Raw genomic sequence first — 27685 nt, forward strand, 5'->3', positions numbered from 1 at the left:
AGTAAATATTTTATTATTTGTACATGAATCAGTTTGGTCTGAAGACACACAGCATCTGGCTAACTCAGAAAAGTAGCCCAAAGCGATGGGAGAGTGTGGTCGTTGACATTTATTGCAATGTCACTTGTACTGTCTACCTGCTAAGTGCTGAGAGCCCATTCTGGACACAGGAGGAACCTGCAGTGGGCTTAAGAAGAAGGGAAAGCAGAGCATCCATGGCCTCTGTTTCAAAGACAAGGTCCTTTGAGGTCTGGGGTGGCCGGGAGGAAGAGGACCCTGCAGAACAGGTTTTCTGGGGTGGGAGGGCCCCTCAGGGAGGGACTGAAAACAACAGCCCTGAATGCTGCCACACAGCCTCAGCCAGAAGAGTGGTCCTCAGAACAGGGGCCCAAACGTGGCATGGCCCCCAGATCTGGGGATGGAGGGAGTCACAAGGGAACCACCTGAAGTGTGGGCAGAGGCCCTCGGGGGGGAGCCACATACTCTTCCTCTCTGAGCAGCCGCAGCAGGATATTTTTTTTATTCTTCGGCCAGCTGTAGATGTGAGTGTTCTGAAGCCAGGTGGGCACATGCTCCTAGGGGAGAGAGAGTGACAGAAGCAAAAGCCATTAGAGAAAAGCCTGGACTCTAGATCCCAGATTCAGTTCCCAATTTTTCCTTCATGGGCGTCTCCTACTAAATTCTTCTGGGGGTTGTACCGTTTTGCTTTTGGAAGGGGTTCGAGTGTGAAAGGCTCTTGGCTCTGGGTATAAGCTGTGTAGCTTGTTATGGAAAGCACGTGTGTCCAGCATCTTCCTTCAGTCTCCCAGGCTACCTGCCCTTTGCATCTCAGTGTGCTTTTCACCACACTGAGACGTAGGACAGAAGTCATGCAGAGGGATGTGAATTCCCCTGTGGCTTCCGCAGAAGGGTGCCAAGGCTTTGGGCTTAACCTAATTCATTATCCTTTCACTCCAGCGACAGGGCTGGCTCACAGAAGAAGAAGCCCACCAGATCCCAGTTATCAGGCAAAAGCAGAACCTGTAAGCCAGGGATCGTGAGGGTGCAGTTTCAGAGTGCCCTCGGGGAGTGGACATTCTGTTGGGGAAAGAAAGACAATGAATAAGTAAAATGTATAGTGGGTTCAATGGTAAAGCAGGCTGTGGAGAAAAATAAAACAGAGAAAAGGGGTAGGGAGTGCTGGGCAGGGATGAAAGATTTGCAGTTTTAAATAGGGTGTGAGGGAGAGGTCTCACTGAGAAAACAAGCAAAGACGTGACAGAGTAGAGTGAGCAAGCTTTGTGGATGTCTGGGTCCAGGTAGCTAGGAGAGCCAGTGCAAAGGCCCTGTGGGGGAAGCATGCGTGCCAGTGCAGCCAGAGAAGAATGAATGAAAGAGGGTAGGGGAGGGGTTGTGGAAGTAGAGGGGGCTGTATCAGATAGGGCCTCAGAGATTTTTCACTGAGTAGATAGGACTCCTTTGGGGATTGCAGGATGAGCTTAGATGGAGCACCTGCTGTAGGTCAGGCACCATGCTGGGTATTGATGATGCCCAAATGAAAAAGACACAATGACTGCCTTGAGGAGTTCACAGTCTTAGGATGGAGTCAAAATGTAACTATTTTCTAGGCCATAACATGCCAAGGGGCCGGGGGGAGCAGTCTGCCCTGAGAGCGGGTAAACAAGGGGACTGTTTGAAGAAGTTTAAAAAACATTAACAAAACCAACTAAAAGTTGGTCTGCTTTTTTCTATCACCATAACGCTCCAGTAATTCTAAACAATTACTCCCAACAGCTCCAGCTCCAGCCATGCACCACTAACTCAAGGTACTATAATTAAGAGCTCTCAAGAGAGGGTCTATTCAGCACATCGGCATGGGGGAGGAGAGGCTAGAGGGGTTGCGTGCTATGGGGATAAGCAAGAGTTCGCTGGACACAACCAAGGAACAGCACTGCAGAGCAGCGGGAGCACAAGTACAAAGGCACAGAAACAGGAAAGAGTGGGGCGTGTGTGAGGGCAAGCTGAAACAGGCCACTGTGCCCAGAGCGTAGTGTCATCTGTGCGCACGGTGGCAAGAGGGAAGGCCAGGCAAGCGGCACAGCCCTCTTCTGAAGGGCCAAGCATGCCATACTAAATAAGACCAATGTGATCTTGTAGTCAGTAGGAAACCACCACAAAATCTCTAAGCTGGACAGAGACAGATCAGATCTACATTTCGGATGTACTTCTTTGATGGCAGGACAGAGGATGGCTTGTACAGGGTCAAAGAGGACAGGGAGACCAGGAAGGACATGTTGCAGTGGGAGCAGTCAGAGCCTGGGCGAGGGATGGAAAGCACACTGTTGGCAGGCTGTGAACTGCGCAACCCCAGGCGTCCCGGTCCCATAAATGGAACCCTCCCTCACCCAGGGCAGAAGTCTCAGTGCAGTCGTGACATCTAGGGATCCTCCAGGGTGGGGCTGGGCCTGAGCTCAGGGTGCTGTGGTCTGGCTCCCAAGATGTCTATTACACTGCTGCCTTCTCTTCTCCAAGCCTGGCTTGGGACCTCAGATGTTTTTGCCCCCGTTCTCCAAATCTGCTGGCCTGCCCTTCCAGTGAAAAAACCCTCATATGACCCATAGCAAAGTTCCCTTCGGTAACTGTATAGGTTTAATTCCCATATTCTACAGCTTTGAGAGCTGAACTATGTGCAACAAAACATTTCCGTGGAACAGCCTGCAAAAAATGCACACATCTCGGACTTTTATGTGCAAGAGATAAGAAGTATCAGATGAACAGTCTCTTTTCGTCTCATGAGTTAAAACACAAACTACTTCTTTGTGTGTGATGGCTGCTTGAACAATTAGGATGGTCTATCAGGTAAAGCTCTGAAACCTTCCTGATTCATGCTGCTCAACTGAGTGCTACAACCCGTTGATCTTTCCGGCAACACTGCTATCTCGAAGGATGGATAAAGAGCTGACAAGCTTTTCCACTTAAAATCCCAGATAACAAACCGTTTGTTTGTTTACCTTCTTAGCATTTGGGAAGAGCACAGGGATGAATCTGAAGTTCATACTTCCTTGTTTTATGAACTCAATCTGCATCTGGAAGAGAACACACTTGAAGGATTAATTTCAGGAATGAGGATGAGTCAGTGGTACTCACGATCATGCAAGCCCGCACGGGATTTTTATTCTGATTTCCTTCAGGGCCACACACTCATAATTTTAAACTCTCCATCACACACGTATGCCATTTGCTCATTCATCGGTCATGTATCGAAGGCCTATTGAAAGTCATGCTCTGTGGTCAGGGGGCCCGGCCGGCACCACCACCTTCTCCCCCATGCTGTGAAGGCAGGCCCTGCACCCCAGTGCCCCGGTCGTGCTCGCACTGGACTCTCCATCTTGTGCGTATCTTTAACAACAGCTTCCGTCTCTCCCCAGTCTTCTAAAGACACTCACTTTATCTTCTCATGCCATGGGTCCCTTTGACAGTCTGGTAAGGACCCCTTCTCCAAATAAAATATGTAAGAAAATAAAACACCTAAGGGAACAAGAAAGAATAGAATATCTAGGAAAATAAAGGAACTATTGTTACTGTTATTGAAAACCACTTGTCAAATATTTTTAAAATATGTAAAAAATAAAAGACCTATTTGAGATTAAAAAAAAAAAAAAGTCATGCTCTGTGCTGGACTTGGGGTTTCAAGGACTAGGATACTTTACAGGGTGTGCTGAGCTGCCTCATAGCAGTTCACAGAAGCCACTCATCTCTTCCCAATTCTGTGTTCAGTGACTTCACATTGGTAGGTTGAAATCGGCCATGTGAGAGTATTTGTACCATGGAAATGGGCAAATGCTACAAATCAGGATCCTTTTTTTTTTGAGAACCAGTTTACCAGACACCACGGATATAATTCCTATCCTCACAAAGCCAGCAGTTTAATGAGCAGGCAGGAAGGAAAACTACCGACCACAGTGCAGTGTGAAAGGTGTGAACAAATCGCTGTGGAAGCCCAGGGGGGGCCATCCTTTTCTACACCAGTGGTTTGAAGGAGTTACAAGGGAGTTGTCATTTGGATACTAAAAGAAAATAAGAATTTGGTCAGGCAGGGAAAATGGGGGGAGGGGAAGAACATTCTCAGCAGAGGAAACAGCATGAGCAAATGTCTGGAGGTGTGAAGGAATGTTTGTGGGGTTGGGACCAGCTAGTAATGCATTGAGGCCAGAGCACAGGAGGGCAAGGGAGGCCGAGGGAGGCAAGGCTAGGAGGTCAATGAGGAAAGCTCCGTCTGCCAAGCTTTAGGTTTCCCACACCACTTCCAATTTGCTCTGACACTGTGGTGGCCCTGCAAGATTTAGCTGCCAAGAACTCTATCAAAACCAGAATTTTCAACGTGAGAGGAGTTAGAGCCTTCCAAATCCTGTAACCAGCACAAAGCTTTCAGTCATCTGATGACAAAGGAGATGAGGAATTACGTGTTCCCAACTATCTCATCTTCCAACTGATTTTTAGAACTGAGAAGTCTTCACCATGCATGGGAATAAAAACAGAACAGAGAAGAAAGTGACAGTGGTGATGACTGAAATCACCATAGAAACAGCCTCATAAACACTCACCCTTACACTCATACACACACACACACACAGTCACAACACACACGAATCTTCCATGAGGTGCTTTCTCAGAGCCATCTCACATTAAAAATCAGAAGATGACACCAAAGGCATATTTTAAAATGGGCCGAGTCAGGTGCAACTAAAAGCACCAACCACACGAGTACAAACAAGTGAGAGGAAGGGTGTAGGGCTTGTAAGTTAAAAGTGAAGAACTGGATTTAGTCCCTGACTTCCAGGACACTGCATACTGTACAATTTTGCTTGTCCAGTAGGCTACCCGGGCGGCGGTGCGTTTTTATTATCTCTTATGTTTCCAGAGATGGGCCTCCTGGGAGCCATTAGCTCTATGATGCAGTTACTCATGGGTACCTCTTCGCTCCCTCTGTCCTGGAGTTTCCTGCTGCCTGGAGGGGACCAGGAAGTCAGCCAGGTGGGCAGGAAGGCACTTCTGCAGCTGGCCTCTTCGACCACTCCAGTGATGAGGAAGGGCCCGAGACACTGTTGCCCCAAGAAACCAAGTTTGGGGACGATCTGGTTCATGGCTGGGCACCGTCAGGAAAGCCCGGAGGTTCAGCTGCCTATTACTGCCTGGCGTCACCACACACCCGCAGAGCTTGACAGGACCTGGAGCCCTTCACACACAAGAGCTGTCGGCTCCAGGACTGGCAGTTCCTAGAGATGAGTGCTTCGGGGCCATGCAGACAGCCAAGGGGTAGCAGCACCCAGAGCCAGCCATGACCTTTTAGGGCAGAAAGGGTGCTTTCCTGGGCCCCGCCGGGGTCTGTTAGGCTGGGTAAGAATGGAATAGGAGGGATACTTATCTCCTGACTCCTTGGCCTCACTCTCTGACCTCCCTACCTTGCCTCGGCTTTTGCTTTGCATTGGTTCTGAGCTCAAGTAAGTGGTCCGCACTTGGTAGAAGAGGAGCCAGAGACCCTGGAGACCCAGATGGGGAACACCCACCCACCCAGCCTGCCTTTTTCCGGTGCTCCCGACCCACAGGACAGACCTGGATTTCAGTCCGCCTCCCCTGAGGTGAAGCTGCACGACCCTGACCGCCTGACTGCCTCCTGCCTGGTGCTGCTTCCGTACTCCCTCGGGGCCGTGTCTGCTTCGTGCCCCACCTTCCTGTCTTAATCAGTGGCCTTTTATGCCCATTCCAGGTGCCTTCCCCCCTTGTGGAATGTTCGAGCTGAAATGGAGCTTACACGTTCTAGACCAGTGAGTTCAAGCCTTTTTAAGTCTCAGAATGCTTGGTAAAGCAGCCTGAGAAAGGCAGACAGCTCTGGGTGGGGTGGGAGGCCCAGAGCCCCCAGCACATATGGGCACCCGGAGGGACTCTACAGGAGAGTGTGACAGTCACAAGTCTAGCCCGGCATCCTAGTCAAGCAGGCGCCGTCTCCACAGGCTCTATACGGTCATGAAAAGCAGGGAAGCTGCTTGCCCATAACACAGCCAGTTCCAAAGCTGGTGATACTTTCAGCCAGAATGTTCTGTCAGAGGCTGAGTAAGTCGAACTTCCTATAAATGTCTCCCCCTGGTTTTAGTTTGACCAGGCCCCCATAGTTCAGGTGTTGCTCCTATATCATGAGCTGGAACCATCCCTTCCCTTGACCGAGCATCTGATCTGTGCCATATGCTCCACAGACATTATTTCATCCAATCTTCACAACAACACGGTGTTAGTGACCCATTTTCTGAATAGGGACATGGAGGCACAAAGAGGTGTAAGCCTTTGGCCAGTGGTCACACAGCCTGTGCAGGAGGAAGCTAGATTTGAACAGTCTCTTTTGACACAACAGGCGGTGTCCTTTTGGCTGCGCTACTCAGGGGACAGAACAGGACACAGATTCAGGAACCCACCCCCTCATGGCCCTGTCTCCCGCCACCCCACCGCACCCCCCAGGCTTCACATTTGTTGATAAACAACCAAGCCAGCGAAGCACTGCTTTCCAGAATCTTGGAACTTAGAGATCACAGATTAATCTCCCTGTTACTGAGACGTACACTGAGTCCCAGAGATGTGGGGACTTGCCCCAGGCCCCGAACGTAGGCGGAGCGAGAACCAACACCCGCCTCTGCGGGGGTTCTTCACCCATCAGCCGGCCTTCCTCAGTTGATCTCTGGTGAAGGACAGGCCTTCACAGAAAAAAGAACCCGACTCCGAGGGCGCAGGGCCGGCGAGGTGCTGTGGTTTCCTCACTCACCATTCGATGAATATACTTAGTATGTAAGCCATGCTCATCCTCGTCCAGCTGCGACTCAGCACCTTCCACATCCTGTTTGTATTTGGGGCTGATTGCTACAATTATCATCACTGTCTTCTGTTAATGAGAGGGAGAAAGCATGTTTATGGAAGTGTGGAGTGTGGTCCATTTGGTGAAGGCAGGCTGGAAACCGGCCAGCAGGACTGTGAGCCTTCTCTGATACACTGCAGGATGGAGGGCCGGCCTCCATCCGCAGAAAGTGAAAGGCACGGCCCCAGCCCAGGCAGACTCCCGCCTCCCCCCACCACCACCCCCGTCTCCCTCCCCAGCTCCCTTCAAACACCAAGAGCGAATGGCTCCGGCTCTCCTAGATGGATGCGGTTCTGCCCACCGATTTCTACAACCATCGCTAATAAATGTCTAATGAAAACCGGAATCACTAAGTGACTCTGCATTGTGGCAAAATGGCTCTGCAACGGCAACGATGAAAACCCCCTCCCTCGGGCAGCGGGATCTAAGCTGTCAGTTACTGCACCCTTGACTGCCCTGCTTGCCTAGGAGCAGACCCTTCAGCACAAAGCAAACATCAGGCTGCAGACAAAAGGAAAACCCTCAAAACCCCAGCCTGCTGAGACTCTGTCCCCCGCCGCCGACACGGACAGGCTGGCAGCAATCAATTTCTATCTTGTTAAGGCACAAAGTGTCCCAGTGGTCGGTATAGATTCTGTCAGTGGAAAACAAATCACAAGGCTGTGAGGGGGTGTCGGGGGCTGGGGTGGGGTGTGGGCAATGTGCTGCACGGCCTGTGAGGCTGCCCTGGAAACCTGTTCAGCCTGATCCCACAAAACATTTGGGGTGGCCTCAGATTCAATTGAATTCTGCCGCTCCCTCCCCACTCCCCGCCTTCATTTCCTCCTTTCCTATTCTGGTCAAAAAATTGTTTGCTCTGATTGTTATCAACCACCTGTGTCTGGTTCACAGCTACTTCCTGCCTGTGCATGTCCAGGAGGGTGACCCCATCCTTCCTTTCCAAGTCTTTGCACGGCTGCCAACAAGGCAAGCTTTGTTGGTACTTTGTCAGCTTTGCCCTTGGTGGGTATGGCAGTGCTTCTTTGATAAAATAACTCCACAAGCTAATTGTCTTTCTCACCAGAAAACAAGTTCAGAATTTTGGAATGTACTTACATCCCTAAGGTAGCGTTCCATCCACTTAATGATATCAATGCCTCGGATTCTATCTTCAAATATGTCAATCTACAAGAAAAAGATGTGGAAAGTGACTCAATGAGGCTCTGTCTAGATGCAAAGCAAGAGAAAGCACAAGAGGCTATATATATTTAAGACTGAAAAAGTCACTAATGCTTTTTGCAAGGAGGAGCCTGTAAATGTGAAAATCAAGATACAATTTTCTTAAAATGTTTCCTATTTCAAGATTAGTAGGCATTTGAGTATTTAGTATTTGTAATTATGTTTTAAAAATCTGAGAGACATAGTAGACCACCAGGTGCATGTAAGCCAGCAACATACGCATATATATATATGTCTGTAATTTGGAAGGCAAACATGATTCTGGAGCATTTTAATGGATGTGTAGTAGGCGCGTACTGAGATACAATATGGTACTTTGCTTGCATTAGCCAGGTCATTATTATGGTATTATGTCCAGTTTCGATCTATATATTTTGAAAGGATTGCATGAAACTTGAAACAAGTCCAAGAAACAGTCGCAAAAACAATTACTGAGATGGTGGGGAAAAGGTTTATGATGAAAGTCAAGAAGTAGAACTCCTGGGCCTTGAAAAGACTGGTATTAAATATCAAGCCTTCGAAGGGGAGAAAAACCAGTTATTTTCTGTTTTACAGAAGACTAAATAAGAAGGTCTTTCTTGGGCTCAGACTTGTTCTGCAGCCAGAGTGTGTTTGTGCACAAGGTGCTCTTGATTGGCGTCACTGTTCCCTTGCCTCTTTAGACCTCAGGGTGGTAGGAACTCCTGCTTTTGCTAGTCCTGGGGTATTGAACTATTGATTCCCTGTGGATTCCCTAAAACTCACCTAGAACTTTGAAAATTGTCCCTTTATTAAATTACCCATTAAGTTTATTTTTCTCCACTAAGGGGATCTTGATGTATCAATATAGTAACTTAGCTGTCCAGGATGGGGCTACGGGATTCTACCACAGGCTTCAGAACGATGAGGATCAAGGACAAGTTTTGTTTGTTTGTTTGTTTGTTTTTTGCGGTATGTGGGCCTCTCACTGTTGTGGCCTCTCCCGTTGCGGAGCACAGGCTCTGGACGCGCAGGGTCAGTGGCCATGGCTCACGGGCCCAGCCGCTCCGTGGCATGTGGGATCTTCCCAGACCAGGGCACGAACCCGTGTCCCCTGCATCGGCAGGTGAACTCTCAACCACTGCGCCACCAGGGAAGCCCCAAGGACAAGTTTAAACTTGGCCTAAACAGCCCGATTGTTAAGGTCACAAAAACCTGTCCTCTTCTCCAGAGACAATCAGTACACTTATTTGGAAAGGACCAAAAGTAAGATCTTTTCTGAAATGTTGACCTTATGCTTTGTAATTTGATTTTATATCATGGTTGCCACAGTGTTTCTTATCCCAGAAATGAGAAACTGAAATGTTGGTCTCTATATAGTCATATATTTATATAGTCATGAAGTTGGAGTGTACAAAGTGTATACTTTTAACAACTTCATGTACTTCCATTTAAAAATAATTATAGACTGAAGAAAAAATTTGAATAAAACTCGTTTCAGAAATGCTAAATAATCTTTAAAATTGACATTTAGCTACTAAATGTCAACATTTATCCTTTATCCTTCAACATTCCTATTTGTAGATATTTCCCTTAATTTTTCACCACTCTTTAGAATTGACTGTCCCTAAATACCCAGAGGAGGTCTCTGGGAAGGAAGAGAAGCGATCTCAGCGCTTGAGGAAAGCCAGTCCTCCAAGTAGCCTCCTGTGGTTCTCTATTTATCCTAAGGAAAACTTACATGGGTTTAAGCTGAGCTTTTTCAAAGCACTGCAGGGGACTTGAGGAGCATGTGCTTCCTGAGATTTCTTAGGCTAAGATCACAGTGAACTGCAGGGCTGGGGCGTCTACATTCCTGAACTAGCCTAGACCAGCCGAGAACCTGGCCAGGTACCTCCCTGTCCAGAAGCATTGCTGCTGCAGCGAAGTGTGGATGGACCAGCAGCTTCGCACAGCAGGGCCCCCAGGCTGCAGGGGCCTCCACTGCAAACCTCACAACCCAGTGCAGAACGAAAGGACCCTGTAAGATGAGTAGGTGACCTGGTGAAGCCTGCAGCCTCCTGTACCACAGGAAGCATAACCAAAGCGGGCATGATTGGTGAGGATGGGCAAAGATGCCAAGTGCAGCGAGAGCCTGGCATTTTCTTCAGGGAGGGCGCCAGCTGCATACATGCTCAGCGTTTACGCCGTTCTGGCTGTTCGGAGGCACCGGGGTCGCTCAAAACGCATGCAGGAAAAACATGCTGGAGACTTTGGATAGTTTAAACTCTAGAAAATAATTACCTAAATCCATAAGCATTTAGTTCATAATCACATAAATCAAATAACATAGCTTAAAGTATCAACAGCTCTTTATAATTTTTCTTGTTTTTCTTTTCATTATACTCACTTTAACAGTTCAGTCTTCTCTTTGGATAAAATACTTACTGCAGTTTGGAAGCCATTTACCAACAAAAAGTTCACAAATTTCACCACCTCCATGGCCGTGTCCATAGAATAAGTGATAAAGACTTTCCCTAAGAGAGATTTTTCACATTTATTAGAAAATAGTCAAATTATTCTATTCTAAACCACACTTGAAAAGTGTATGCAATGTCTTTTGTCCTTAATGAAGGGAAGCCTCAGGATGGGAGTGGTCTAAGGGCTTGTGGCTACAGCAGGGTGAATTGCTGTCCTCAGGACATAGATCTGCAGGCCCAAAGGGGCAAAGGGTTCTGTCCAAGGGAATGCAGACTGCTCAGGGTGCATGGAAAGGAGAGAGAGTTCTGGCAGGCTGAGACAAGCAGAGGAGGTCTTCTGAAAAACCACATGATGCGTTAACAAAAAAATCCATCACCCAGAACCTGCGGGGCCTTAAGATCAGGCCACCCCTGGTATATTAGAGACACTTGGCTCTGTGCCCACAAAATACTCTCACAGCGGGCCAGGAAGTCGAGCCCTGCTAAGGGGCCACCCAGCAGCGTCCTCTTTTGATCTCATGATGCTCTCCTGCTGGCCTGAACTTGGCAAGAGCAAGCGAGGAGAGGGAGAAAGTGGTTCTCCTCCCGTCCTCCCCCTCCTCCCCCTCCTCCCTCTCCTCCCCCTCCTCCCGTCCTCCCCCTCCTCCCGTCCTCCCCTCCTCCCCTCCTCCCCTCCTCCCCCTCCTCCCCTCCTCCCCCTCCTCCCCTCCTCCCCCTCCTCCCCTCCTCCCCCTCCTCCCCTCCTCCCCTCCTCCCCCTCCTCCCCTCCTCCCCCTCCTCCCCTCCTCCCCCTCCTCGCCTCACGGTGGGGGGAAAGCCAGGAAGTTGGAGGAGACTAAAGCGCAGCTCAGAAATGTTACTAAGAACTTCAGCAGCTTGAAGGAGACAGCCCACCTCTGGCAGGTCCAGCATCATTGACTCCCTTGCATCTCCCTGAGTCAGCCTAGAGCAGATGGGCTTGTGCCCGTAAGCCTAACCCAGTCAGGGTGAGAACCAGTGTTTTCCCAGGCTAAAGTCTTGGGTAAATTATCTGGCTAGCGTGTTAATGTGGTAGATGAATAATCTCTCGGTGTTGGCTTTTAGTCTGGAATCAACTGGCTACATCTCAGGAAGCCCTGGGGCAGAGGGTGGAGAAGAAAGCAGGGGTTGGAGAGAGCCTACTTATCTACGCTTAGGCTCTTGTTTTTTGAAGCACACCTCTCAAATGGAAGTATGTTCAGTGGTCACATTGACTCATTTAAGCAGCCAGGCGTATTGATGGCACTCTATTTTCTTCTCGACACCTAATATTCAAGCAATTCCTCTGTAAGAATTTTAGGACTCCCTTTATAGGTTATGGTAAGATAAATATGGTCTATAAACTGACACCCAGACTACATCCTAACATCTTCCATTCTCCAGAAATGCTCGAAATTTAAATGTCTAAGATTTTAAGAAGATTAAAACAAAAATTTTTAATAAAAAACAACAATGGATCACTGTCATAGAAATCTTTCAGAGTCTTAAATGACCAAAGAGCATCGATTCCCCCAGTTGGAATTAACAAATGCAAAGGGCTTAATTTTAAGTTGGTTCAAAGCAGCGCCAAGATTTGGAAAGGGCTTATTAGAATTCCAGCAAGCACAACAGAATATAACAATTTCACAAGTAGTGACTGTTTTCTTAAGATTTCTGGAACTTACCGTCCTGACAGACCTTAATATGAGAACATTTTGGTGATATTTCAACATTTCTGGTTCTGGCTGCAAAATGTGGAAAAAGCATCATCACCTGACACTTAGTCGAATGTTTCTTTAAATAAAAGGCTTAGTTTGCATTTGGTTGTAAAGCAGTATGGAGAATGTGAGACTGCTTTTTCCACACAAGATTGCTTATTCCTACGGGAAATGACCTCGTTCTTGAAGGCTGCTGCTAATTTATGGTGAGACGCTAGATCCCTGGCCAATACCACATGGACATCTAATCAATCTAACCAGGGACAAGTCCACTCAAGAGCATCATTTAGAAGAGGGAAAAAGCATGGGGGTCATTTGTTGTTGGAGTACATGTTGAAGAAAATCTAGTCGTTAAGCACTTTGTGAGTATTGCAGGTAGTATCAGAATCTCTACAAACAGTCCTACAAAATGCTGGTTACTTTTTTAACAAAAAGCAAAAAAGGAAATTTCACTTCACTGTGTAGTATGTGAGAGATATCCAAGATTATGGATGAATAATCATCAAGTACTCTTAAAGTATAAGACCTGACAAGAAGAAGGAAAAAACAACATCGCAAACAACTTACGCAGTTCTTCTGGCAAATTGCTTGTTTTCAGAGTTCCTCTGGCTGGAGGGTTACTTGGGGGTCTAGGGATAGCAGCTGGGGATGGAGTCTGGGGACCCTGCGGTCTCAACTCTGCAGGACACTCCAAGGACTCCTCAGGAGCACCAGCTCTATGAGGTGGCTGGTTATAAAGCCGGCCCCTGGAAAGGAACACATTCACAGTAAATGTTCATGTTTTATAAACACAAACCTAGGGGGACAGAAAGCCTTTAATGACTATGGGAAATACCAGTGAGCTATCTTTCTCCTCTGTCTCCATTCCTTTCCTGACCCAGAAGGACAAAGTTTTTTTCTGCAGAGATTTTAGTCAATGAGCAATTTGGCTGGCTGCCATTTGTAAGGGCCTGTGCTAGGGGTCAAAGAGGGAAGCAGGATTTGATTTCTCGATTTAAGGACTGTCTAATGGGGAAGATAAGTCTCAGGTACAGGTCAGACAAGATCACCAACAAAACAAAGTAATACAATGGGTGACATACAAGGTTTGGTGTTTAGGCATTCTGATAAAAAGACAACTTTTAGCTCACAATAGATAACATTTAATTATATCTCAAAAGATAGAAAAGACCATGTAGGTTTAAAAGTATCTATGTTAATATACAAATGAAAATCTGATTCTGAAGACCCTTTAAAGAGGTTTGTACCCTATTATTATATAGCATCTTTATTATTATTTTGGTCACCACAATATTCCCATGAACAGTCTGCTGAGAGGAACAACCAGATGCACTCGTGGGAGATTTGGAAGGTAGACGGAAATGGAGGCCAAGCTTCTGCCACTTCTGTGGTTTCTGTTGTTAACGGCTGTCTATCAGGAGGTGCCAAGTTCATCAGGAGGCATCCCAGTGTCCCGTTACAGCTTCACAGTGTCAAGGGCAGGGCATGGGCATCCGTTTTTTTGCCAGTTCAGACCTAGCAGGAACAAAATGTTTCCAGTAGCTGAGGTGGTGGCAGCTTCCGGATTCTGGATTGTGCTGTGGCAGCATGGCCTAGAATGGAGAGCTCCGCGGTGGCTTTCTGAGCCTCCGCCTCTCTGACCATGCCAGAGGAAGCAGCCGCTTTGGTCTCCTGTTCCGTGACGTTGCTCTGGGATCATTCCTGGAAGCCCAGCCTAAAATTCGTTCCTCCAAGCTCCAACAATGTTGTAAGTACCCAATTCCCTATATTAAATCCCTTCTGTTTACAATAGCTAGAGTTGTTTCTGTTTTCTGTAACTGAATTCTAACTGATATGGAGACTAAAACTGTGTCTGTAATGTTTTATTTCTTCAAAAAAATATGAAGTAAATGTGGCATTGTTAACATTTTAAAAAACCTAGGTAGTGGGAACAGGAATGTTTGTTATTTGTTATGTTTGAAATTGTTTTATAGTCTAAATTTTACAAAAGTTTTGAATATAAAACCTGTGTGTATATGCCTAGATTGTTGCTTATGATTTCATATTTTTACCCAAAAGAGTATTTTAAAAATTCTGAAAGTCCTATGTAACAAGATTTAAAATAAAATTACACAGAATCTCAACTATATTATATTTCTAATTGTGAATGTTTGAGGAAGTTATTTTTATTTTATATTAATATAGAAAAAAATTTTATGAAATATGCCTTCATCTAATGGGGATCCAGTTCCATATTCTTTTTGTATTAAATGCCTTTGTACCCAAAGTTGCTTAGTTGTTATAAAAGATGGTTGCTCACTTGACAAAGCAATGTTAAGGCCTTGATAATATTCAAAAACTTTCATATAAAACAATATCATGGAGAGTAATGACAGAGTAAATTTTCTGTATTAAGGTTCTCTTTCAAAAAACCAGTAAGAGGAGAATTAGCTTCATTACCTGTACTTGTTTTTCATTATCTTAAAATGATAAAATAAATCCAAGGAGACCATAGGAGACCAAGGAGAACATAGCAATTGATGTTACAAAAGCAGTTACTCTGTACTACATTTGCTATTCTTCTTCATATCTAAAATTATTTCAAAATAAAAGTTTAATTTAAAAATTACTATTGCCTCTCCTATTCAACACTAAACATAAAGATGCTTAAATTTTGTTTGTTTTCTTGGAATTTTAGATATTTTTTCTGCAAGAGTGCTTATCTGGCTGTAAATCATTACTTAATTCCATTATATAAATTCCATGCAATTTTGTTTTTAAAAAAATAAGGCATCTGTCTGCAAAGAAAATCTGAGGGCTTGTCGGCTTTTGAGTGAAGAGGAAAGGCAGATGTGCCTTATCTGCCATTGTAAATAGAGTGGGCTTTTTTCTTTCAATAAACTTTTTGATCTGATTACCGATTTCTCTATTTCTGGAAAAAACTGCTTTAATAGGACCTTCATATCTCATTCCATTCTCAAAACAGAATATAGATTTACTCTGAGTGGTATATAAAAGTCGTGCTTGAGCAAGAGCAAACATTTTAACTACTCTCTTTCCAATTTTATCATAAATTAGGAAGCTCCATTTACATGAGTTGTTCCTGTATATTTCAGATCTATAAATTAAGAGAAAAAGAAAACTTGAAGAGTCAAAAGAAACAATGGGGCTTCCCTGGTGGTGCAGTGGTTAAGAATCTGCCTGCCAATGCAGGGGACACGGGTTTGAGCCCTGGTCGGGAAGATCCCACATGCCACGGAGCAACGAAGCCCGTGTGCCACAACTACTGAGCCTGCGCTCTAGAACCCACGAGCCACAACTACTGAGCCTGTGCGCCTAGAGCCCGTGCTCCACAACAAGAGAAGCCACTACAATGAGAAGCCCGAGCACCGCAACGAAGAGTAGCCCCCGCTCGCCGCAACTAGAGAAAGCCCGCATGCAGCAACAAAGACCCAACACAGCCAAAAATAAATAAATAAATTTATAAAAAAAAGAACAATGAAGAGAAATATGGTTAAAGGATTAGACAATTAAACAAAGTCAAGAAAAACCAAAATTGTTTTTCTGGAAGAAGTATCAGAAAGACCTAATAATGGTGTTCAACATGTGTGAATTCTTTTATTACAAAAGAAAATAACAGGTTATTTTAAATTTCTATTAAGAATGAATTGAATTTAAAATTTCAAAGTAAGAAATGGTCTTAAACAGGTGTAGAAACTAAGGGTATAAAAAAGAACTTCATAGCTTTGGAAGTCAGTCATAGTAAAAATAAAAACCTATTTCGTGGGCTAAAAGGCCAGGGGATCTGAAAGTAAAAGAAGCAGGTGTGACTTAGCATCTTAAGAGCCTTTCCTTCAAGAGCATTTTGACTAGTCACCAGTGGCTTTATGTCTCTGGTAACGAGACTCTTATCAACCAGTTTCCCTTTCCTCCTGACCTGAAAAGTCTATGTGGGGCGTTCCAGTGTGTGACTTGGTCAGCAGCCTGGGTAGCAAACCAACAGAGAGTTTAGATACATTTTGATTGCATTGGCATCATTCTTTTTCATGTTAGAACTGTTTGAAATTTGGCCCCATCGTACTTACTGATACCTCAGGAGCCCTAAGGAGGAGTGGTCTGTTTGTGGAGGCCTCTCCTCTTGGTCCCAGGGGCTGGGATAGTTCAGGACAACCTTCTGCACAGGGTGCAGGCCCCTCACACTGGCTCCAGGTGGGGCCTGCCCAGGTAGAGCCGGCTGGATCACTTGCTGGTAGGCTGCTCGAGGGTAGTCGTGGCCATCTGCAGGTAAAGACAGCAAAGAAAACAGGGAAGGCTGACCCGAGCTCCTTTGTGTGAAAGGAGAGGTAAGCTCAGTGCAAATTTTTGTCTTGATACCAACTGAGGGTTCCAGATAACGTTTACCACCTCTAAGATGTTTGCCATATTTCTGTACTATTATTTACTTGATTGCTTTCATGAAATTGAGTCATTGTTTTTATTTTTTTCCTAAATAAAAACGTCTGTGAAATCCTGAGTTTGGTGTTCTAATTGGAAAGTACAAAGCTTCACATAGGCCCCTATTTACATAAGATGCTTAAAATAATCCAAACTGAGCCTATTCCAGCTGCCTGGCTGATAAAGACCAGGACTTGGAGGGCATCTCTAAGAATGGGGAGGTAGGACCACAGAGACCCCTTTGGTCTAGGACAAGATATACTGCCCCGGTTTTGCTGTTACAGCTTTCCTGGGGCAGGTGAGATACATCCCAAGGGGCCCAGATCACCACTATTCCTACCATAATTCCCCAAGTTTTTAGAACCCAAGGCTAGGAGAAATTATCCTCAGGATAGATACAGAATCACTACTTGCTCTTTTCCTTCCCTGGACACACACACACACACACACCAATCCCTCAAGAAGAAGTAAATGAATGAAAACTTGGCTCATACCTCTGGGAAGTAGCCAACCAGTTGGCAACACCTCCCAACTTTCTCAGTCCTCTGTTGCTAAAGGCTATGTGCACCTGGGGCCAGGGCAGTTAGAAGAGGGCAGTCTCAGAGCAAAGCCAGGCCTGGCAGTGATTTATATGAATTTGTAACCTAGGAGAAAGTTGGTCCCAGCCAGGCCCAGGAGTAGCAGAGTCCCAAAGGAAGAAGAGCAACCTGCCTGACCAGGTGAGAGAAGAGAAGTGAAGGTCAGAGGGGGGATGCAAGGGAACCCAGGAAGGGTGGGAGAGGAAGGCTCTGGGGGAACTGTCCAGGCCCAAAGGGGCTCAGGTGTGGGAAATCTGAGAGCTCTGATATATCTTAGGGGTGGGCCTAGCTTGGAGAGGGACTGGAGAGAGCCAAGTGGATAACCCTGCAAAATGAACCATGAGCACATCCTGGTAATCCAAGCATTGCCACCTCTGCCCAAGTAAGAACTTGGATGATGGAGGAGGCATAGCTAGTTAGGGCAAGAAAGAACCTTGGTTTTCAAAAGATTTTTATTGGTCTTTATTCTTTTTCTGATTATATAAATAATAACCAATTTGCCTGCTGTGTAGGTAGCATACATGCCGGGATGTAAAGTGAAATAAAACTAGGAAGTGAGCCAGAAAGTAACAGATAAAGAAGGTTGGAACCAGAATGTGGGGAGCGAGAACGTGGTTAAGAACTTTATTCCTAGTTTGGTAAGTAGTCAGGAACCACTGAAGTTTTCATGGGAACATCTAGGGGACTATTGGCCTCAAGTACAGAAGACAAATAATATGTGTATTCACTTCACTAGTGTGGCCCCACCATCTGGACTCAGGAAACTTGGCTGAGTGACCCTGGAAATGTGCCCAAGCCAGTCTCTCAAGCATGGTCAGAATCCCTGGATTTAGTCTATTGTCTGCTCTGACCTGTGACGTCAGCTAGGTCCTTCCTGTCCTGCTTCCTTTGGCAAAACTGACCACACCCCTCTTAACCCAGGTTGTCTCCTGGCCCTGACCGTGACCCTTGCCCTGCTATTGCTTAGGCCTGCTTATGATATTAGGGGCTTAAGGAAAGGGAGGAGAATAAAAGGATCTGACTGGGTCTATCCCAGCCCCTTGGCTGATAAAGACCAGGACATGGAAGGCATCTCTAAGAATGGGGAGACAGGACCACAGAGCCCCCTGTGGTCTAGAACAAGATAGACCACCGAGGTTTTGTTTTTACAGCCTTCCTGGGGCAGGTCAGACACGTTCCAAGGGGTCCAGCTCTCCAGCTGGAGTTTCAGGGCTACAGGGCTGCTCTCTCCTGCTGCTCTTTTCCCAGCTAGAACAGGGTAAAAAGTGCCACTGCTATCAGGTCACTAGGCCAGCCATGTTTTTAGGTGAGTCTTGTATGAGTGGACCATTTACAAAACCAGCTATAGGTACAACCTTCCAGAGATTTCCCATTGCATTTAAAATCCACCTTGCATGATCGGGTCTCTGCCCTTCTTTATTTTATCTCCTACTCTACTCTGCTCACCAAGCCCCAGCTATCCTGGCTGTCTTTCTCCTTCTTTTTTTTTTTTTTTTTGTGGTACGCGGGCCTCTCACTGCTGCGGCCCCTCCCGTTGCGGAGCACAGGCTCCGGACGCGCAGGCTCAGTGAACATGGCTCACGGGCCCAGCCTTTCCACGGCACGTGGGATCTTCCCGGACCGGGGCACGAACCCATGTCCCCTGCATCAGCAGGCGGACTCTCAACCACTGCGCCACCAGGGAAGCCCTGTCTTTCTTCTTCTTGAATGCCCCAAGCTAGTACCCCACCTCTGGGACCCTGAGTCTGCCATCCCCTCTGACCAGAATGTTTTGCCCTGTGTCTTTACAGATCAACATCTCGACATTCAGTGCTCAGCTCAGATATCACCTGTTCACCAGTGAATTCACCTGTTCAAATCCCATCTCTCTATTTTATTTTCTTCCTAACGCTTAGCATGTTTGTGTAAGTAAGCATGACTCTTACTTGTCAACTTCTTACCTGCCCTCCCTACGAGACCTGTGAAAGCATGAACTGTGTCTGTTTGCCACCACATCTCCAGGCACAGTGCGGACACCCAGGGGATGCTCAATAAATGAATGAATGAAGACTGAAGAGTTACAAAGCCAACTTCACACACGCACACAAGCGAGGCCACAGAGCACTGCACAATCTGCCTGCTAGGTCTTGGGTCTTCTAGACTGTCTATGTCTCATCTGCTACCCATGTGCGGTATTTTTCAGTATCTCCTCTGGAAGTGGGAAGAAGGAAGACACGGAGAGGAGGAGCAGCGTTGCCAGTGGCCTTGAACGTTTTCAATGCTCAGAGCCATTCTCGTTTCCCATATCCATGAAGGAGTGGCTAATAAGGTTTTATTTGCTTTAAAAGGACTACCAAGCTCTAATCAGAGGGTTTATTTCTTTTCCAGAAGGTGGATGTTAGTGCTGTTAATCAAAAGCCTTTGAATCAAGGACATATGATTTCTAACAGATTATTCCTCACACAACAGGTTTTTGTCTCATAGCAACCAATCATATCATTAAAATCACTATGGCATGTGGGCTAAGTGTTTGATTAGCTGTAACTCTCATTTCTGAAATGGCCACCTGTGATAAAAACTTACACTGGTTTGTGTGAGCAGATGAAAATGATCCACCTCATCTATTTTTGAAATTAGGGTACTGACAATATAGTTCTCTATGCTGTCCTTTGATTGTTAAAGCAAAGAAATATTGAATATCAGAGGGTCAATCAAAAATAAGATTTCCTTTTTTAAAAATAAATTTATTTTATTTATTTATTTTTGGCTGCATTGGATCTTCGTTGCTGCGCGTGGGCTTTCTCTAGTTACAGCGAGTGGGACTACTCTTTGATGTGGTGCGTGGGCTTCTCATTGCGGTGGCTTCTCTTGTTGCGGAGCACGGGCTCTAGGCTTGTGGGCTTCTGTAGTTGTGGCACGAGGGCTCAGTAGTTGTGGTGCATGGGCTTAGTTGCTCCACGGGATGTGGGATCTTCCTGGACCAGGGCTTGAACCCGTGTCCCCTGCATTGGCAGGCGTATTCTTAACCACTGTGCCACCAGGGAAACCTAAGCTTTCCTTTTCGTAAGTGGAACTTGACTGGTTTTGTCTGGAATTTGGCTGGTTGTGTGGAAAAGTTGTGAAATAAAATCTGTATTTGTTGGGTAAATGAATGTCTTTTCACCGCTCAAATTTTGATAGTTTTGTTCCACTATTTTGACCAAGGCTTGCTAGTTTAGCTGGGTACTATATATATAATGGCTAACATTTATCGAGTACTTGTTACATGCCAAGTACTGTTCTAAGTTCCTTATTCAGGATTATAGAGTTCACTTGTTTGTTCTCCTAAATAAGAAGTTTAACTTAGAAAAAAATCCAAATTCCTTACCACAGTCCTTGCCTCCTTCATTTTCTAGCATATCATTCTCTCCCCGCTCACCCTGCTCCAGCCCCACTCACTTGCTTTTGGTACATTAACTACACCAAACTCCTTGCTTCCTGGACCTTCTTTTCCTTTAGATTTCAGCTCACATGTGTCCTACTCAAAGAGGCCTCCTCTCACCATCCTATTAATGTCTGTTCTAACACCTGGCTATTTCCTTTATAACACGTACACTTTGTTATTTTGTTTGCCAATTTCTTCTTATCTATAGACTTATCTCCAGTAGACTGTGAACTCCGCAAAGACAGGACCATGTGTGTTGTATTCACCCCTGCACACCCAGTGCCTAGCAGAGAACTGTGCAAATATTCGTTGAATAAGTTGATACATGAATGAACAAGGTCTGTTTCCAAATCTCATTGACCTCCTTTCTTTCCTCTGCTCTCCCATTAGACAAGTAAAGATGGCCTTTCCAAGGCTTGATATCACAAAGTCTCTACTCATGATTAGGGAATCACTCCTTTTCCCAGGAAGTAGGGAACAGATTTCTTTTTGTTCATTCAACAAATATTATTGAATCTCTATGGCTAGGCAGGCGGTGAATAGAAATAAATAGGTTATAGTTCTCCTTAGTAGCTCAAAATAAATGGAGAGAGAAAGAGGAAATCTGTGTGTCTATGGATGTTTGTTTGGAAACACAAACCCACACTCAGTGCATAAGAGAGGCGTGCAAGCCAGCAGCCAGCTACATGGTAGACTTAAGAATCACTGCCTAAAATATCTCCCCCAATGACTTGTCCTCATGCCTAAAATTCCATCAAGAGAGTGCATTCTGTAGAATGTGATAGACAAGTGATTTGTTAGCACAGTAACTCCTAGATTCTGATGCAGTGTTAATCACAAAACAAAAATACAAATCTTCCACATCATGACTAGGTGCCCAGAACTGTATGTTACTTGTCAGTCTTATGATCCTCTTGGCCTGGGTACACATGGTCTTCGTGTTACTGGGCTTTGACCACTTGGAATTTGTAAACCAAATCCTAAACGAGGTTTTCCACTTATTAGTCAAAACATTCAACATTTTTCTTCCTTATTAAGAATGGTATTAAAAGAATTTATGAGAGAGAAAATAAAATCTGATTTTCAAGTTGTCAAAAGACATGATGATATAACACAATCACTTTAGCCAGGAAAACAAAATGGCCTGCATAAACTGTTACAGGAACTCCCACAGCTGTAAAGAGCTGTAGATCCTGAAAGGCAACGCCTTGCTTTATCATCTCTTCCACCTGGTTTGTTTTTCCTTACTTTTAATTGTGCATGCCTTCTAGCATACAAATAATCATTCTTTGGGGTCCATATGAGCAATAGTAGGCATGAGCCCACAGGTTTATTTTATTCAGTCTCCTTGGTAGAGAAAGCAAGAATTTTACAGTAAAATAAGAGTCTTTTAGACTTAATACATTCTTTTCTCCCAACTTATTTGCGTCATGGGTTTCATTTGATTGCATAGCCATGATCTCCAGTCTGGTGACCTTCAGTGGGAGGATTTTGAGGCAGTAAGAGGCTGACTTCTCCCGGGGGTGGTGGGGAGGAAAGAAACAGTCTTTTCCCACTTCTTGTTTTCACCTGCTTTGATAACTTTTTTTTTTTTTTGACATGAAAGGGGTGACCAGTAACCATTTTTGCTTTAACTTGCAAAGGCTAAGGTATGCCATTTGCATGGTGATCATTATTTATTTATATTTTCATTAACGGATGAGGAAGTAATACTCTTCTAAAGCCGAGTAGAACCACGTAGCCATGGTTTCCAACTGCACGAGCATCACTTAGATGAACAGCTCTTTTGAAGTGGTTTTGTTGGCAATTAAATGCAGTTACAGCCCTGACATGAAACTAAGCATTTATACACCTGCTTTGAATGCTTAAAATCTGTGCCAGCAAGAGGGATCTAGAAGTAGAGGGGTACTTTACAGGGCTGGTTACAGGATCCATTTAGATAATAGCAATAATAACAAAGAGCTGCTAGTTATTGAGGGCTTACTACAAGCCAGCTACTTTCTTAGTGTCTTTAATACATTATCTCATTTAATCCTCACAGCAACCTTCCTGGGAGCCATTGCTATTGGAGGCTTCATAAATATTTTGGGCTTGCAGTGCCCTGAAGAGAAACTGTAAGCACTGAATTTCCTTGACAAACCCAGCCTGAACCTGACCCTCTTCTCTGTAATTAAATGCCCCTGGGAACCAGGACCAAGGCACATGCAGGGTGGATTAGGCTGAGCCCACTTGTACACCCTCATTTCCCCTTACTTTTCTTTTTTCTTTTTAACTTTCACTTATTTTTAAAAATTATTTATTTATTTGTTTATGGCTGTGATGGGTCTTTGTTGCTGCGCACTGGCTTTCTCTAGTTGCAGCTAGCGAGGCTACTCTTCGTTGCGGTGTGTGGGCTTCTCATTGCGGTGGCTTCTCTTGTTGTGGAGCATGGGCTCTAGGCTCGCGGGCTTCAGTAGTTGTGGCTTGTGGGCTCAGTAGTTGTGGCACACGGGCTCAGTAGTTGTGGCTCAGGGCTCTAGAGTGCAGGCTCAGTAGTTGTGGCACATGGGCTTAGCTGCTCCGCGGCATGTGGGATCTTCCCGGACCAGGGCTCGAACCCATGTTCCATGCACTGGCAGGCGGATTCTTAACCATTGCACCACCAGGGAAGTCCCTTTACTTATTTTTTAAATTATAAAAATAATGCCTGTTTGCTCTAACAAATTCAACAAAAATATATAGAGTTAGAAGAAAAATCTCCCTGTCTCTTCCTAATTCCTTGTTCCCCTTCCCCCATGATCACAGTTAACAGTTGGGGCCATCTTACACATTTTTTAATGGAGTCTTTAACATATATAATTAAAAAAAATAACATGTATGGGATTAACACTTCATGCTTCTCCCTTAATCTTTTTTATGTCAGAGTGTGTATTTTAGTCTACGTAACAGGGGCCTAGTAGTCTATGGTATAAATAAATCACAACTTATTTACAATAATGTATATTCTTTATAACATAATTTGATAATTACTTATAATTTACTAATTTATAATTATTTGCTATAATCTGTCCCCTTATTGATAGGCATTTTAGTGTTTTTATTCTTACTCTAATACAATGCTTTAATAAACATCCTCATCCAGGTATTTCTATATGTTCATTTAATGTGTCTATAGTACAGATTCCTACAAGTGAGACTGCTGGACCAAAGAGGACACATTTAAAATTTTGATAGTGAAATTGTCTCTTGGAAGACTGTACCAGTTTATACGCTTATCAAGAGTAGATGGGGAAGTTCATTTCCCCATAAACCCACTAACACTAGATGTTGTCCCAGGGTTTTTTTGTTTTTGTGCACCTGATTGGGAAAAATACATCTTTAAAAATTTTGCATTTCTCAAATTCAGTAATATTAAGCTTGGTTTCATATGCTTATTGGCTGCTTATACGTGTTCTGTGAATTATTCCCTTCTCCTGTCCAAGTTCTCTCCTCTCTGCCTTCCTTTCATCACTTATCTTCACTCCCAGGATCCTAGGCTCCCCTTCCTCCCCCACTTCAATAGAAGGAAATAATATAGAGAGCAAGGGGAGGGGATCTGATGAGAGAAAGCAAGTGTTAAGAGACTAAAGGTATTCCCAGTGGGAGTGTCTGCATTTTAACAGAGCCTGCCCAAAGAGGGCAATGCTCACCTCCAAAGACTAGATTGCTAACGATGCCATTTCAGGGTTCAACAGGAAAAATATTTTCAAGTGAGAAGATCTTCCTGGAACCCTCAAATTGTGAGTCCATGTTTTCTGTCTATCACAATGGGGCTTTCTCCTGTTAGTGGTTAAAGGCAACTGCTTGGGACTTAGTATCACAAAGCCCTTGATGAAGTATTCACACTTCCACATTTTAATCTAAGAAACTAATCAGAAATGCAGGTAAAAACTTATGTACATGATGTATCATATCATTCCTTATTGGATCAGAAATTGGAAACTACTTAAAATGTCCAGCAGAGAATAACTTAAAAACAACTTGATAGATCCATCTGATGAAATAATATGCAGCATTTTTAGGTGATGCTGGAAGAATTACACTGAAATTATTTTAGTTTTATATTAAATATATATGCAAAGAAAAAACCCAGTAAATATGTCAAACCCCAATAAGGAATTATTTTGGGGTGATGGAAACATGGCTTTTGGGCATATTTCAACTTTGAGAGTGAACAAACATTAGTATTATGATCAGAAAAATTATCTTTAAACGCAGATAGTAGAATGTTAAAAAAAAAGTATTTTGTGGTATTATTTCCACAAAATTATTCCTTTTTGACCTAGAAATCATTGAGAAAAAAATGCAAATCCTGACCCTGCCAAGGTTCAGTTTTCAGTGAGTGATTCATGCTCAAGGAACTCTGCCACCACACCCATCCTAGCCCTGGGTGCTCAAAGTACAAGTGAGGTCCTTGCTTCCCAATCAGCTGACTTCCCAGCATCCCACACCAACACCAGAGTCCCAGTTGTAGACCTCAGGGGCTCTTTCTCCTGAAGCTCGGCTGCTTCCTCATCTCTTAGCCTCACTTTTTTTTTTTTTTTAACAAATACTTATTGAGCACTTGGTACCTGCAGATATATATATATATATATATATATTTTTTTTTTTTTTTTTTTTTTTTTTTTTTTTGCGGTACGCAGGCCTCTCATTGTTGTGACCTCTCCCGTTGCGGAGCACAGGCTCCGGACGCGCAGGCTCAGCGGCCATGGCTCAAGGGCCCAGCCACTCCGCGGCATGTGGGATCTTCCCGGACCGGGGCACGAACCCGTGTCCCCTGTATCGGCAGGCAGACTCTCAACCACTGCGCCACCAGGGAAGCCCAGGAAGCTTTATATTAAATGCACATGTATAAATACATAAATTGTGACTGATTATAGGATGTGTAATTATTTCTATAATTTATTTTAAAGCTAGGCACCAGATTTGGTCAGACTCTTTGGTCAGACCATTTGAACTGCTTTCGATATGGTGGGTTTTTTTTGCTAAGAAAAATATTGCACCTCCCAGCCCCATGTTTCATCTGTAAAGCCCTATTGTTATTTTCCAGCAGCGTCTTAGAGAGCTGACATCAAGAATTGTGATGAACCTTTTATCTCAGTCTAAGACTTTATCACTTTCAGAGATGCTTACTGTACTGATACATATTATTCATTCATTCATTCATTCATTCATTCAGAAATAATTTATTGGGAATCTAGTATATGCTGGCCACTGTGCTAAATACTGGGGAATTATGGATTGAAAATACACCTTTGCTGAATGTGCAAAAACTTACAGTCTGGAAGGAGAAGTAAACAAGTCCATAAGTAAATGCCATACTGGCATTAGGTGCCCCAACAGGCAGAGTATAAGGAAACAGAGAGCCCAAAGGAGGGACTGATCTGGGAAGACTGCCAGAGGGACACTTGAGCTAAGTCTTAAAAGAGGTATATAGTGATGGTTGTATAACTCTAAATTGAATTATACACCTAAATGGGGGCAGGGTGAACTTCATAGTATATAAATTAGATCTCAAAAAAGCAGTTAAAGAAAAAAAGGTATAGAACTGGTTCAAATGTACAAGAAGGGGAAAAACATCCTGGGTAGAGAGAAGAGTGTGGGCAAATGCAGGGGGATGTGAAACAGCTCGACAAGTTAGGGGGACTGCCAGTCCTCAAGTGTGGCTAGATGGTAGGGTAGATGTTGATGGTTCAACCTCCAAAGGCCTTTAAGCAATATAATCACAGGAGCAACTGGATCTTCATGTAATGCATGAATTCAGAGTCTCAATGACATTCTGGGCACCTTCTGATTTTTTTGACAGAAGGCCCCTTTCTCTGAAAAATCTAAGGTGGAGAAGAAGCATGTAAAGAAGGAAAAACCCAGATGCCCAAGAATTTGGATAACAAACAAGTTTTCTAGAAGTTATTTGAGTCGTCTCCCTGCCTCTCAGCAAGTTTCACTTAAAACTACCCTAGAGAGGAATCTGTTTTATACTTAAAGTTTCCTAGAGAAGCAGGTTCCAAGCGGAACGGGCTTTGGGCCAAGATAAAGCATTATTCTAAAACCACTTGCAAATCCAATCACATGTGGAAGGTCCCACAGGAAGCAAAATGTCCTCCCTGCCCTCTGACCTGTCTGTGCTGGTCTGAGGATGCAAGACATTGATGTGAGATTCCCACTTACTCAGTTACCCAGCCCAGAATGTCCAGAGGAGGTAAAGCTCACTTACGTGGCACCAGGTGATCGGGGCCTCCAGGATAGTAGTGATAGTTCCACTGAGCCTGTGGGGAAGCGTTGGGAGGCAGCATCTGTGCACATGCTGGATATCTCTGAGGTTCAAACTGATGGAACTCCCTGGATCTGAGAGGCCTGGGGAGGTCCTGGGGGTAACACACGGAGGTGAGGGGCAGGGGCCTTTCCAGTTGCCTGATGCCCAGGACGTCCTGGGGCTGCGAATCATATCCCGTGTCTATCGTACGCAGGTCTGGGGCTGCTCGGTTCCTGTGGGTCCGGGCCCATGGCACCATCTCTTGGCTACTGCCCGGGGGGTCTGCTGAGGCATTAGGTAAACTTTGGTCTGATTTGTCTGAGTCATGGCCAGTGTCAGGAGAAGCTGCTGAAAGCTGAGATCCCAGCCATTGATTACGTTTTTCCATAAGTGAAAACTGATGCTCCGGGGTGAGGGTTCCAACCACAGACTCAGCCTCAGGCTCGCTGGCTGCAGAGCAGCCTAAGGGAAAATCTTTGCCGGGGTCTGGGTGTCTCCTCCAGAAGCTGTCTTCACTCTCTGCCAGGACTTTAGTGCGCAGGCAGGTTACCTGCTGGGACATAGGCTGCTGGTGATTTGAAAGCTTCAGGGTTGGGTGAGCGTGAGAAAAGTCTCCTGAGGAAGAGTGAGGGGTTTGAGGTGCAGACAAGCTGTTGGGTGCCATGTTCCTTGTATCTGGAGCAGGTAGCTCGGATTCTTCTTCCAGGGAATATTCTGAGAGAGGTTTCAGCAACTGACTTGGGTATGGTTCTGATTCATCAACCTCCACAGGAATGCTTCGGTTCATCCT

At 44.9% G+C, this 27685-nt stretch overlaps 1 protein-coding gene across 4 annotated transcripts; it reads right to left on the minus strand.

Moving 5' to 3' along the window:
- On the minus strand, positions 1-27685 carry TRAF3IP2 (TRAF3 interacting protein 2; the record flags this gene model as incomplete). Of its 4 annotated transcripts, none has more annotated exons than XM_079716229.1 (8): positions 1-575; positions 2991-3065; positions 6791-6907; positions 7976-8044; positions 10484-10572; positions 12798-12976; positions 16295-16487; positions 26857-27685. In XM_079716229.1, the coding sequence occupies 8 exons, from the start codon at positions 27680-27682 to the stop codon at positions 429-431; spliced, it is 1695 nt and encodes a 564-aa protein (XP_079572355.1). In that variant the 3' UTR covers positions 1-428. The 4 variants fall into 4 exon arrangements, with proteins under 4 accessions (XP_079572355.1, XP_079572352.1, XP_079572354.1 ...); XM_079716226.1 differs by having other exon boundaries at positions 16301-16521; positions 26864-27682; XM_079716228.1 differs by having other exon boundaries at positions 16301-16487; positions 26857-27682.

The sequence above is a fragment of the Hyperoodon ampullatus genome (genome assembly GCF_949752795.1).
Source record: "Hyperoodon ampullatus genome assembly, chromosome: 12".
Lineage (NCBI taxonomy): Eukaryota > Metazoa > Chordata > Mammalia > Artiodactyla > Ziphiidae > Hyperoodon > Hyperoodon ampullatus.